The sequence below is a fragment of the Pleurodeles waltl genome, chromosome 2_2 (genome assembly GCF_031143425.1).
Source record: "Pleurodeles waltl isolate 20211129_DDA chromosome 2_2, aPleWal1.hap1.20221129, whole genome shotgun sequence".
NCBI lineage: Eukaryota > Metazoa > Chordata > Amphibia > Caudata > Salamandridae > Pleurodeles > Pleurodeles waltl.
This window is the reverse complement of record NC_090439.1, coordinates 431,738,678-431,753,723: the sequence shown is the minus strand read 5'-3', so window position 1 is coordinate 431,753,723 and position 15,046 is coordinate 431,738,678. Positions and strand designations below refer to the sequence as shown.

At 38.2% G+C, this 15,046-nt stretch overlaps 1 protein-coding gene across 5 annotated transcripts in view; it reads left to right on the top strand.

Annotated features, from left to right (window-relative positions):
- LOC138282395 (cadherin-7) overlaps positions 1-15,046 on the top strand; it is a 228,393-nt gene that overhangs the window by 149,598 nt on the left and 63,749 nt on the right. For all 5 annotated transcript variants that reach the window (XM_069219910.1, XM_069219913.1, XM_069219914.1 and 2 more), the window contains exons 7-8: positions 11,524-11,777; positions 12,974-13,110. In XM_069219910.1, the coding sequence (XP_069076011.1) occupies positions 11,524-11,777; positions 12,974-13,110 (391 nt within the window). The remainder of the gene's footprint in view (positions 1-11,523; positions 11,778-12,973; positions 13,111-15,046) is intronic.

Below are 15,046 nucleotides of genomic sequence, written 5' to 3'. Positions count from 1 at the left end.
CAGAGTCCCAAAGTGGGACCACACAAAGTTATAGTTCAACCCACATGATGTATGTGTTAGACCTGGCATTCTTGGTGTGGTTTTCCCTTTTTTGCCTCTGCCTCATGTATTTTTGACTGTGTGCTGTAATTCATTTTTGTTGGTTTTGGTAGACTGGGCACTTTACCACTGTTGATCAGTGTTAAAATATAAGTGCTCTTTGTGTAAATTGTGAAAATCATTGGTTATCCATGATTGGTATCATTCATTTACTCATAAGCCCCTAGTATAGTGCACTATGTGTGCCCAGAGCCTGTAAATCAAATGCTACTAGTAGGCTACCAGCACGGATTGTGCGACCCACATGATTAGCCCTGTAAACATGTCTCAGACCTGCCTCGTGAGTGGTGTCAAACTGTTGGGAACAACTCCGTAACAACGCCGTGATAGCACCAGTTGGAGCTATTGTGTTTCTAAGCACTTTGTTGGGGTTTTAATCTTTAAAAATTCATATCTTTGCTTGTGTATGTTGAATTTTTGCCATTTTGGCCTTATTTTACTTAGATAAATATTGGCTGTTTTCCTAAACTGGTGTGGTGTCCATTTGTGTGGGTACAAATACCTAACACATTGCCTCTGAGATAAGCCTGACTTCTCATGCCAAGCAACCAAGGGGGTGAGCAGGTGCTATCATTGAAGTGTGACTCACACTGACTAGAGTGAGGGTCCCTACTTGGAGAGGGTGCAAACTGACTGCTAACTAGAGACCCCATTTCTAACAGTAAGGCCAGTAATAAGCTGGTTTTATATTTGCTGATGCTCCACAAGGGGCAAGATTACTGTCAGACTTGGCATCTTTGGTGTGGTCTCCTCTAACTTTGCCAGGTTGGTGATGTTTGCTGGACTCTGTTTTTGCTGTTTTTGTAATTCTGGGCACTTCACCACTGCTATCAAGTGCTAACGTGACAGTGCTCCTATGTGAAATGGATGTGTCATTGACTTTCCTTGATTGGCATATTCGATTTACTAATAAGTCCCAGTGCACTAGAGGTGCCCATGGCATGTAAATCAAATGCTACTAGTGGGCCTGCAGCACTGGTTGTGCCACTCACATTAGTAGCCTGGTAAAGATGACTCAGACCTGCCACTGCAGTATCTATGTGTGCAGTTTTAAACAGCCAATTTCACTTGGTAACTGTACCCACTTGCCAGGCCTAAACCTTCCCTTTTTATACACGTAAGACACCCGTAAGGTAGTCCCTGGGTTGCCCCAGGGGCAGGGTGCAGTGTATGTTAAAGGTGGGCATGTACTTATGTGTTTTACATGTCCTGACAGTGAAATACTGCCAAATTCGGTTTTCACTGTTGCAAGGCCTATCTCTCTCATAGGTTAACATGGGGACTGCCTTTAAATAATATTAAAGTGCAGATTCCCCTTGGGAGCAGATAGACATATGGAGTTTGGGGTCTCTGAACTCACAATTTAAAAACACATCTTTTAGTGAAGTTGGTTTTTAGATTGTGTGTTTGAAAATTCCACTTTTAGAAAGTAGGCATTTTCTTGCGTAAACCATTCTGTGGCTCTGCCTTTTTGTAGATTCCCTGTCTGGGTCAATTTGACAGTTGGGGTGTTTGCACCTCTCTCTAGACAGTGACACAAAGGGAGCTGGGGTGGAGCCTGCATATCCTGATAAGCCATCTGTGCTAGGATGGAGGGGGGAGTGGTCTCTCACACCTGAAAGGGCTGTGCCTGCCCTCACACAATGCAGTCTCTAACCCCCTGGTGTGTGTATGGGGCCTGGCCTTGACAAGCAAGGATATCACAAACAAGAGAGACTTTTCTTTGAAGTAGGCCTACTTCAAAAGCAGAAAGGGGTATAAGAAGAGCACCCATAACCCCAGACTTTAGATCACTTCTAGAATCAAGAGGAACCTCTGCCAAGGGGAAGCGCTGAATAGCTGAGGAGAAGTGCTGTCCCTGTCTGTGACTGCGCTTTGTTGGGCTATCCTGCGGTTGCTGCTTCTGCCTGTGAAAAGGGACAAAGACTGGACTTTGTGGTGTATTCCTGCTTGAGAAGAATCTCCAAGGCCTTGAACTGAGCTTGCCCCCTGTTCTGAAGTCTCAGGACCATCAAAGACTTCCCTCGTAGGCCCGATATCGCTGCAGCCCAGCCGAAGTCCGTGACTCAGTGGAAGTCGCCGCACCACGTCATGATCGACTCCGCCCGAAGTGCATGAATTCAATGCTTCGCACCGACGCCGCCTCACCTCCACCGCCATGCTGCAAGGTCCCGATGCCTCTTTGTGATGCACTCTCTCCCTGATACTCTCTTCCGCTACTTCTTCCATGTTCTTTAGTGTCTTGTCATCTTTATTTTGCTCTTCTTATTAAATATCTTTGACTTTTTTTTCTAATTTTTTAATACTTATCCAAACTCAGAGATGAATTTAGTTTCATGATTGGAGGTGTTAATTTGCTATCAAACATTTTAAAAGTAAATTAAATTCATCAAGAGAACCCATTCACAAAGTCCACATGGATGTGTTCTTTGCTTTATTTTAGTTTGCAACTTGAGTGTTTCAGCTACATTAATGTACTGAAAATTGAAATGCAAAAGTTGGAATGAAAGTTAACACTGCACAATCACCACAAAAAGCCAATTATGAGCCATTGTAAACCACAATGTGCTACATAGGTGCTGTTGCTTGTCATAGTAGAAACAGACTTCACATAATGCTGTGCTTATGGTGCCTTAATCACTGTGTTTTCTTCATGGTTCACTGGCACAGTTTTGTTCCAAAGTGTAGTACTGCAAAACCCTTTGGGAGAAAGCAATATTGAAAATAATTACTGAGTAGATAGATTGTCGGTGGAAATCTTTAGGACTCGATTTGTCACCTCTCTGAACAAGGTATGATCCACTGAGCAAACTGAGGTATGTAGTGAGTGAAGTCTGCTGTTTGTAAAGAGGATTACATTTTGATATGAGGCTTCAATAACTTAACTTTTATTGTGACAACCCAGAAGACATTTAGGAGCATTAATGATGTCGGCCCTCCATCAATGTTGAGTGACGATATGCCAGACAAGACAGCCCAGGAGAGAGGCAGAACGGTGACATGTGCCACTACAGAGAACCCCCTCAAGTTGAAAATCGCAACTTCTTCTACTGCAGTATCTGGCTCTGGCATATCAGACCTGGATATATGTCAGAATATGGTGAAAAATAATATTGTGCTACTAGAATATCGCCAACTAAACATTGTGAAGGCTAGTATATATATGAGGAAGGATACATGTATTATTCTTGTCTCCTTCTGTACGTAACTTGAAGGTAAAAATGCTATTATCAAGATAGTTATGTGTGGAGAAAGGTATAGTAAATGTGTCCTTATATGTGCTTACCTTTATGATGTTTTGGCAGTCGATATTATAGTTATGTTTTGGTAGCACAATATTTCAAACTTAATATTCTGGTTGCTTTACTAGGCTCCACCAATAAACAGAGCAAAAAGCGGAAAAGTACCACATCTTTGTGAGCTGGCGTGACCTCATGTCCCAATCAAACCTGCAATGGACTTCGCAGGGTTGTTTGTGGGCAAGTGAGCATGGCCAGGAGTAAAATCATATCATAACCAGTCTGACTGTGCTACTAGTCCTGCATGTTGAAATGCTGGTTTTGTAATCTGCCAGTTGATTGCAGAAAGGGTTTGAGGTGTAGGTCTGGTTCTCTTGCATGGCTCACAATCCATATGGATGAACCCTAGTGTGCGCATGCCATTCTGACATGGTGCATGATCACTAGTTGTTGGTGCTGATGTAACCTGTGTCTTTGTAGATATCAATCCTTTGCAGTGAGTAACATTCTGTATGCATAGTAGTGCCCCTCTGCTGGATGACAGGATGGCTCAGTGTCTGTAGTAAGCTATGCATCAGGTGATGCACTGGGCTGATTATTCACATCATAAGTGCATTATAGTGTGGTTAGGCTACCTTATGATAATTAACTTAGTTTTGCACAAGATGATGTGTTAACATAATTTTAAGACATTTCCGATACTGACCATGAGATTCAGAGTAATGAGGGGACCCCAAACAGAAAATGGATGGAACTTGCTGGAACCATTACATGAAGATTGTTCTTCTTGAAAAAAATAAAGACAAAATTGCCTATGAAGAAAAGGCTTCTGAAGTATTGATCTTTTTGTGGTTGTTTTGTTGTATGCAGGCAGCATCAGTAATTATCTGTCCCCTCGCGTTTGAAGGTGGCTTTGCCCATGCATGTGTTTTTTCATTAGTTAATGGCTGCTTAAAGAATGACACCTTGTACTGTTATACCGTGGCATCTGTAACAAGGATAGAGGCTGAGGCAGCACTGCATCTCATTTTAATGTGATGGATTGCTTGATATTTCCCAGCCCAAGCAAGCAATTTGTTGCTTGCAAAATGTGCTGCATCTAATTTCCAGTGATAAAGGTACTAATATATCAAAATCAATTCAATATACCCGTCTCACAACTGATGCACCTGTGAGCACTGCAGATATTATTTCATGTGTTTAATGTATAAATAGGGATCTATATTTTCTATCAAGTGGTCTTCCGATAAGGGATACTTCTACTTTTTAATGAAAACACCTGTTTAAAAATGAACTGTTTATGAACAAGGAAGTGGTAGCAGGTCAGGTGAGATAAAATGTGTGCAGAACTCAATTATATGTTCCTATAGCATATCCTTATTTCCCCTACACAGGAGAAAGATGCAATGTATCTTGGTGCTTAAACAAATGGTGTTTAGGTTATGGCCCTCAATGGCACTCATTTTATAAGGCAAGGAAGAAAAAAGGTTGGGTAAATCCTATCAGAGTGCACACAGAACTGTCTCGAAGACACTTAGGGGTCATTATGAGTTTGAGAACGGAAAAGGAGGTCCCCCAAACTCTACCGGTCAGGTTACCACCTGGGCAGTCCCTTTCCCGTGGACCCCATTTCAAGTTTCCCACTGGCCCAGTGGGAAACAGCCCACAACATTGACGTAAGCTCATAATTGAGCCAGCGGCAATGCTGCAGTGCGTAGGGTGCACCAGCACCACCACTTTTGCAGCACTGCCCTAGTTTATTAGGACCGCCAGCACTGCCGGACCACGGTCATAATGTGGCTGCTGGACAGCCACATTGGCGGTGACCCGACCACAACAGAGACCCTGTCGTAATGACGCCCTTAATATGTCATTGCAGTATAGTTTGTCTATGTTCTATAGATCACCTTGCAATCACATCTTCAATTGCCTTTCCTAATTCTCTAATTCCCTTTGCCTCATTCTTGTTCTTTTGGTGTTTCTGCCTCTCTTTTTATTTCTCTCTTTTGCTTCCTTTCTCTCTCTCTCTTTCTGCTTCTGTTTCTCTCACTCTGTCTCACTCTCTCTCATGCTTTGCTTTCTTTGCCCTCCACCAAAATATGCATCACTAAACACTAATATGTATGCAGCTTCTTGAACTGTGAGCCCATACACATATACAAAAGGTTTACTCTGCCTCCCTAAAAACCAAGTGAGTGTTTACTGAGATTGAGTCACTTTGCTGAAATTTAAAATATCAAAATGTAAGCAATATTGGAAAGATACGTAAAGGTGAAACATATTGTGGCCAAGACCTATGAGATAGAAGTACAAGCTAAATTAAGTGAGGACATTTTTTATTCTCTTCAGATAAACAGAAACCTTTATGTATACTTCATCATGTTGTTTTGCATGCAAAAATACAACCCAGCAAGCATTTTCACAACATTTTGCAAATTGGCTTGCAGAATACAGGCAATCGTTTTATTATGGTCCATTAATGGATCATTCCCAAGACTCCAAAGAATGCAGATGATACCAAAGGAGCACAACCCACTTAAATCCCATAAAACCCAATGTCCTTTCCGACCTTAGAGGTGTTGTCCTCAGGATGTTGTTCACCATAACATGTGCTGCCAACATCTACAATCCCATCGTTTACCACATCTGCACTGACTCTGCAAATTCAGTCTTTTACAAAATCATTGACATGGATACAATATAATCTTCAAGAATGAAGTCTGGGTTGGGGTTGCTAACTTGACTAATGCAGTTCTTCATCCTTGGATATGTCATGCTTTAGATAGAAAGTCTGGTAGAAGATTTCTTGACTCAACAAAATTCAATGCTTTACAACGTAGTTTCACACGGATACATCATCTTTTGGAAAAGAAGTCTAGAGGAGGTTTTTATCAATCAATACCACATCACCTAAGACAGGGTCCTGCAGAGTCTGTCCTGGAGAGCTGGGTCCATGCCAGATTTTTAGCATATCCACATTTAGAAACAAGATGTTTCAGAAATCTACATTTTTCTAAATTTGGATATGCTAAAAATCTGGCATGGACCCGGCTCTCCAGGACCAACTTTGCAGAACCCTGACCTAAGACATACTGAAGGTCAAACACTAATAATCATTCTAACACTGTCGCAAATAAGGCGTAACTGGCCCTATCTAATCATTAACCTGTGCAATTTTCTAAGGCTCCACAATATGATGTAATCATTTTATCCAGGTCTGTTTGAGCAGACTCCTTTTTTTCATAAGTGTCCTTAAAATCTGTGCATTGACACACATTTTGTGTATGTGTAGGTTATCATTGCAGACATTGACAACGTCAGCTTTTCTAAAATGGTTAATGGCCTTACTTTTGATGCAGGTCATTGCCTTTAATTGCTAGCCATCATTAGAAACCTGTCCCTGTTTTGGACCAATGATGTTCGCAATTTTTGTGCCTTGCCAAGCTAAACTTGATAATTGGAATGCTATTTCAAACTACCATCTAATGCAACAATTATAGCAAAGATGGTAAGATCTCAGCAGGCTGTCTACTCTGAAGCAGAAAATCTTTATAGTGATTCACCGTTAGTCCTAAAAAAGCATAAAAACTATGATGAACATTAGCGAGGAGCACCTCTCAGCAGCAACCAGTGCCTGGAATGTGCTTTTATCCCCTATTGGCTACTCACAGTTGATGACACATTGGAACTAGAACTGTCTAGATTCCACCCCTATGACTGAGGGGGCAGCATCTCACTGGCTTAAGGTACTTTTAAATCAAATTACACACAGCAGCAGGAACCTGAATACTATTTGTATGACACTGAGTTCACTTGTAACTTGCCTCATGGATGTTTCATATTTGAGGTCCTATTTATTGCCTTGTTCCTCTTCTATTGTATATCACCGACAGACACAGCTTAGTTTACCATGTGTGTGACACTGACACTGGGCCTACTTCAAGACTCCTGCGGATCTGAGACCATGTTTTGGACTCTGAGGATCCTGAGATTCTTCCTTTTGATTGTTTCTCACAGTGGGTCCTCTCTTAATAGTCCTAGCAAAGTCTTAAACCTAATAATTAGCCTCAACATTCAGCTGTCGCTTGGGCCACAAGTGTAAAACGTGTCTCTGAATGCATCTCATAGCTGTTGAGACATTGGAGAGCTTGTCCCGGTGCTGTTCACGCACTAGAATCGCAATCATCCTTTCACAGAGGTACTCCTACAAAGGACTCAAAATTGGGCTTTCTTTGAAAGCAAACCTCTAAAATCATAAAAAGTACACACCCAGCTCATCTTCTGCTAATGAAAGACTACATATATTTCTCCCGTGCTTGGTTGGTCCTCACTGGCTGTTTGTTATGCAGAGGATAAACGCCAAAATTGTTTGCTTTGTCTAAAAAGTCGTGCACAGTTCTGTACCTCCTCATCTATCCAGATTCCCTAGGACCTTACTAGAAGCAGAAAGTCAGTCTCCCACTACCAGTTCTTCCTGCCTTCATATAAATAAAAGTAGTTTACAGTCTTTAAGCTCCAACCCTTGAAATACCTACTTCTGTCTCATCTCCTTAAGACGGGCTAAAAAAATAGTATTTGTGTCTGAATAGCTTTGACAAAAATATTGTTTCTCATAAACATGCCATTAAATGTATATTTTCAATCAACTTCAATCGGCGACATTGTTTTGAACAGATTTAGTACAAAATATATATTTTTTCCCAGATACTTCTACAACAACCTTCTGGAGCCATCCATACCTAAAAGAATATAAATGACTGATTGATTTTTCGGACTCAGTTTAAACCTACTACTGATCATTGCTACTCCATCCTTCTCCCAAACAATTTGTCAAAAAGCATTCTACAGCAACACTCTTGTTGCTTTAGCACTATAAAACACATTGAAATATTTAAAAAGCGCATGTAGTGTTAGAGCGATTATGTAAGGAGAACTAATAGATTAAAATTCTGATGAAAATGTAAAAATATGTTACCGCCGCAGATATTATGAGACAATCAGAGGACACGTGGAGTATTATACGTGAAAGTAACCTGTGCTTCATAGACCAACTTCTTTTTACTGTGAATTAAATTAAGCAGCAAAAAAAGGCAAATTATACTGCATAATGCGGCCATTTTGTGACAGCATTACTTCATTATTTTCTCATTTGTACGTGCAAGAACTTTATGGTAAAATGGGTTATTCCTTTAGTTCATATTTAACACGCAAATACAACAATAAGCAAAAGTTATGAGACCAGTCAAACTTAGGCCCATAATTATACTTTTTTTGCGCCGCATTTTCACAGCTTTTTGATGCAAAAGCGGCGCAAACTTACAAAATACAATTGTGGCCCATATTTATACTTATTTAGCGCTGCATTTGCGTCATTTTTTGACGCAAAATCGGCGCAAACTTACAAAAACCAATTGTATTTTGTAAGTTTGCGCTGCTTTTGCGTCAAAAAGCGGCGCAAATGCAGCACTAAAAAAGTATAAATATGGGCCTGTATTTTGTAAGTTTGCACCTCTTTTGCGTCAAAAAGCAGCGCAAATGCGGCGCTAAAAAAATGTATATATGGGCCTTAGAGTAGAGCCTTCCAGTGTGCGGCAACGCGTGTCACTGTATTTTCAGTAACTTTTGTACCATTTAAGCTAGGAACAACATTTTTTGTTAAAATTTGCAGATTGTGCAGCAGATGATAAGTTATGTGGTATTTGTAGAAAAAGCATAATTGTGCTGAAAACGCTTCAGCCTCAAAAACGCATAATTTCAGTGGCCCTCATCCTAACCAAGGTTCGATTCTACCACTGACACAGCCGAACAGGCAAAAACCTTGAGCACATGGATTCAAAATCTTCGCAGAACTGCGAACTCTGGGAGAATATACAGAAGTGTTCCAGAAAGGAACGAGGCAAGGGTCACCGCTAATCGATCTATTTTAAAAAGGAATGTTGTCAGGGACCCGTTCTCACCATCCGTGAAAGGGGTGAGTCATGCAGATTTCAAAGCATAATAATGCGAGCGAGCATGGTGAATCCATCTCTGTCATGCACATTGGCTTCTCTTTGTTCTTTGTTGTTCTCTCTCCGTCGCACTGTTTATTTTCATCACAGAAAGCACTCCCACGTGAAATAAATGCAGCACTTATTTAGTAAGGTTTGGCATTTAACTATATTTCTTCCTAACGTGAACAAATGAAAATGCAAAATTAAGGCTACCTACATTTTCTGCACATAATATTTTCATCCATTCACTGGTTCATATTTGTATTCAAAATCAAGTGCACGATGTCTTTTTTTCATTAATGAAGCATACAGGGTGAATAGAAAAAAAACATGCAACAAGATGTAAAAAGAAGGGCAATGTATTCTACTGAAGGATTTTACAAGTGCTTAGCAGCAAGTACGTAAGACAGACCCATGCAGTCCCTGCAGTGCAGAGGGTCCTCTCCTTTTAGGGCGTCAAATCAGCCTTAGGCCTATGAACATGTATGAGATACGGGAGTCTCACAGGTCCCTCACAGCATATGAACAGGGAGGTGGGGGCATAATTTTACGCCACTGTGTTACAGTGTAGTGAATGGGTTATGGGTTGTTGCATTGTCTACTTCCTTCATGTAACTGTTCCCATGCGCAGGCCTACTGCTTGTAAAATGGCGTGTTTATATACAAAGGTCGGAGGTATACTTTCCCCTCTTCTATAAATATGAGAAGAGGTTACTTTTGACCTGCTCAATGGTGCTAACTTCTTCCTTACAGAAGGAAGGCCTTAATATTAAAAATAAAATATGAATAGATGTTAGCACAGGGTCTGTGTACTACCAATCCCACCAGAAATTTGTGATATGGAGCAACACTGCTGATCTGTTTTGTTCCATCACGCTTTCAGCAGTTGAAAACAGCTGAAAACTCTTGAGTGCAGCTCCTGGATAATATGAGGACTTAACAGTGGATCAGGGATTACTGATTTTCCAAAGTAATTGCTATTTTAAAAAAAAAGAAACTCAGGCAGGAAGGAGTTTCCGTTTAGTTACCAGGATCTGGAACAACACCCCGGCATCAATTTAAGAAAACGGTGAAGATACACCTCTTTAAAGAACATCAAATCAACATGCAGTAACTGTATAAATCTGCTCCCAGACCCCAGCTACCTTTCCTATTCCTCTTTTACTTGCCTTTGACGCTATACAATACTCCCCAAATGTTTGGCTTGGTTCACACCACACCAATCCCACTTACATATACATACATACATAAATAATTACACACCCCTATGCATACATACATGCATATATGTTCATCGCTTCCAGGCGTTGCAGTGAGATATTGGACTATAATAAAATTGCAATAGTGGAAATATAAATATTATTATTTCAACAGACAGCACCTCAGTATAAAATGATAAAAGAGTATCGTTTTCCCTCTCTTTCTGGTATTATTGCACTATAGCACAGGAGCATTTATTTGGGTGACTTCATATTGCAAACTGAGCTAACCCCCCATTCAATAACATTACAATAATAACTCTATTCATCTTTGTATTCCTTTTAAGAAAGATGTTGCAGTTCAAAAGATGTCATCCTAGTAGATATGATCAGTTTTATTTGTTCTCCTTCACACGTCGGCATTATGAGGTAACAGGAGTTATTTGCCATGAGAGGAATTATGAAATCTAAGAAAAATTGCAGCTCCAAAGTTTTTCACTTGCTCAAAGAAGGATAATTATCTGGTAGCTAAATGGCTCACAGATGAGGAAGAGAAGAGCGTGCTGGAATCAGTGCAATCCTGTCTATTAGTCCTAATTTCTCAAAGGCTTCCTTGTAATGCCCTGATATTCTTGACAGGTGCATTTATCAAAACCTGTGGTATGAGTACTTTTGGGCTGTATAACTTGATTTAGTACTAGAATATGGAATCTAGAACTAGATTTAGGGTATGCTTCTAAAGGCAAATCTTGACTTATGAAGGCTGTTCTAAATTGGTAAGCGATAGCACTGATGGCATCTCATCAATCATACTTTGGTGGATTAAATTTCACAGACTCTCTGGATTTACCACTTTTAACAACAATTGTAATATTTCACAATACTCCATACCTGGAAATCAGTCCCTTTGTGTTCAATATGTGATGTTGTGATAGCCGTTTTATCCAGATTAGTATTCTCAGAAAAGAGAAATGAAATTCTCCACATTTTTTTCAGGAACTTGATTATGAATCAAAGACAAGCTACAGCTTGAGGATAGAGGCAGCAAATAAGCATATTGACCGGCACTTTGAAAGTTTGGGTCCTTTTATGGACACAACAACAGTGAAGATTATTGTTGAAGATATTGATGAGCCACCACTCTTTACTCAACCTGTCTATTCAATGCCAGCATCTGAAGCAGCAAAGGTTGGGACCAGCATTGGAGTGGTGGCTGCTCATGATCCTGATTCATCTAACAGTCCTGTGAGGTATACAGATATTATTTACGTTCATTTTTATATGCATGCAATTTCTGTCACAACACTAAAGTTAAAATTACTTTATGTGATTGATCGCCAAAGGCTCTCTAATTAGAAAGCAAACAAACCACTTTGTTCCCTTTCTATCACTACCAAACTCTAGCTTCTTTTTATAAAGCTCTACGTTTGTGACATTCTCTTCTCTTCTCTTCTCTTCTCTTCTCTTCTCTTCTCTTCTCTTCTCTTCTCTTCTCTTCTCTTCTCTTCTCTTCTCTTCTCATCTCTTCCTTTTAATTTCTTATTATCTCATTATTCAAAATACCCACACCAAGCAATAGTGATGGCCATAATGATAAAATACACAGTAATGATAATAAGTTAAGGCAGTATATTTGGAAGCATATTAAATAAAAAAATAACTTGTACTTACAAATTTTATTTTTTTTGTTTTTTTTGTTTTTTTATGGACGTGTTATGTCCCATATTTGAAACTACTTGTTTGCATCAGCATATGTGTGTTACAACACTGACTTTGTAAAAACATTAACACATTTCATACTGCATCATGTATCTCCTTATAATATGTATTCTAAAAATATACACTAGAGAGATTTGCAAAATGAATGAATATCCGCAATATTTCAAATATGTTTTGCTACAAAAAAATTTAAATGGAAGGGTTCAGGATTGATTTCACCAGAAGGTAAAGTAAATCTGTACCCACTGTGGAAGTGGGGTGAGATTGGTGAAAGTACAGGGGATGGGATTTCTTAATGGGGAAAATACTTTCCCAGTAGAGAAAATGTTTAAAGTTTGGTTTCATTGTGTCAAAGTACATATGCATACATTTAGACTTGATACATGTATGCTTTGAGAAATACCTTTGCAGGAACCTCAGATTTATGATAAATGTTCCAAGAATAACCACAAAAAAACAGCAGCTCCGGCATATTTTCTCAGTATGTCTCAAATCCTCTGAGAATTCAACAAAGTAAAAATCTTACTAAAACATAAGAGTAAATCTATTAGAGTATTTTTGTTTTTGTTTTTACTTTTTGGAGAATCTGGAGAGCTAACCCCTTCACAAATAGCATTATTTCCTGTGGTTTGTTGAATGCATTATTACTGTATGCTAGTTTTCCTTGCAATTTCAATGATATAGACCCAGGCTGATGATTTTTTTTTTATTTTTATTTTTCATCTAGGTACTCAATAGATCGAAATACAGACCTTGAAAGGTATTTCAATATCGATGCTAACAGTGGAGTCATTACAATTGCTAAGCCTCTGGACAGGGAAACTAATGCCGTTCACAATATTACTGTCTTGGCAATGGAGAGCCGTAAGTAAAATTATTATTTTGCATGTTAAAACCTTGATGCAATGAATTTATTTATATCTGTGTTTTAAACCTGCACTTGGACACAGTTTAAAATGGAAGTCCTCAAGTCCCTATTAAAACAAAGCAGCTGGAATTTTTATCAGAGGAGTCCAAACTGAATACACATTTCTATATTAATGTATTATTTAATTGACAAATACATGTTTAATTTGCCTTTTAGTACCCATTTAATCAAAATTCATGAATCTCAAAGGTAAATTATATGATATCATAAAATGCTCAAAAATATGAAATCCCACCTGTATCAATACATTAAGGACTACATAAAAACAAGTTTGTTTTGTTGTATATAATGTCACTATTATTTACAGAAATATGTGTTGTTATCAGTGTTGCTTGTATTCTTATTATAAATATTTTAGAAGTTGAAATGTGGGTATTTCTGAAGTGATCACAGAGTGATCTATATCTATTGTTTTGTCACTATACATCAGTTTAATGTGTGATTTATTATTAATAAAAATAGATATAACAATATCATCTATTGCAAGAACATTACTAATGCTAATAGTAATATTATTAGTAGCAACAATATACTATTAATTGCAAAAACAATAGTTACAGAAGAACAGCAAAACTGCAATACTAGCAGTGTTACTAATAATGCTATCACTACTACTACTAATGATACTTATCATAATATTATGAATAATAATAATAATAATAATAATAATAATAACAAAAATAATAATAATGCAATGTTTTGTAGAAACTGTGATTTTGGCAGAATATTTAATTGACAAAACTAACAAGAAAATGAGCTTTTACATTCCTATGTACACTCATTGCCATGCACAAGGTATATAACTCTTCTGACCTCTACCAAAAATAATATATTCAACTACACACAATGAGAATATAATATAATGCCCCTTTGAAATAATGAGCTTGCTGGGAGAAAAGACTGCTTTTAACGCAATATTATGCTACTATCTTCGTGATTAGTTGACTAACAAAACAACAAGCCTCTCAATCTTCTAGTTACTCAAGGTTGGCTTTTATACACAGATCATAGACACATAAAGTGCTAAATTAATTTTTATATTTATAAACAGTATCCATCAATTAAACCTCATGATAAAAAATGCATGAACCAGGATGGCCACACCAAGGATATGTATCTGATGATTCTGTAATTGTATACTAAATAAACACCTAAATATTTAAATAAATCCAAATAGCAATATTATTCCAAATGAGTTCTCCAAGAAAATTTAACAAGACTGAAATTGACTTCTTTTTTTATTAAATTCAATATTTCCATGCTCTTCCTCTGGCTGAGGTGGAGTGCTGTAGCGTACTTATTCATTCTGAATTGGACATAATATGGAAATCTATGCATCCTAGTTTTCTCCCTTGATTTACAAAGATTGCTTCCTTTTAATAGATTCTGAAAAATCCCCAGCAATATGTTTGGAAACTGATGTAAACTCCTTCCTTCCAAAACTTTATACAGAGACTGAAGATCTGCAGGACTAAGTATTGCAGAAATATTCATTTACACATGTACATTTTCTAACATTTTTCTTGACCTGCAAAAACTCTATGTAAATAAATATATTGCCCCACACTGCTCAAAATTCGATGCTGCTGCAAAAACTTTACCTATGCAAATGAGGACGGAAAAGAAATTGGAAATTGGAAATGTTTGAAATTAGCCAGAAAGCTACAACTTTGATTATTTACATCCTAGATATAAGATTGCAGAAAATTAACACATATCAAGATTAAAGGTCCAGCCTCCTTTAAATATTGTTTAAAGAAATCTTCTTAATTTTGATCTCTTCCAGCACAGGCAATCACATCGTATAAAACCATATACTGCATAACATTATTATATTAAGTTCATGGACATAAGGCTTGATTTTATATATGA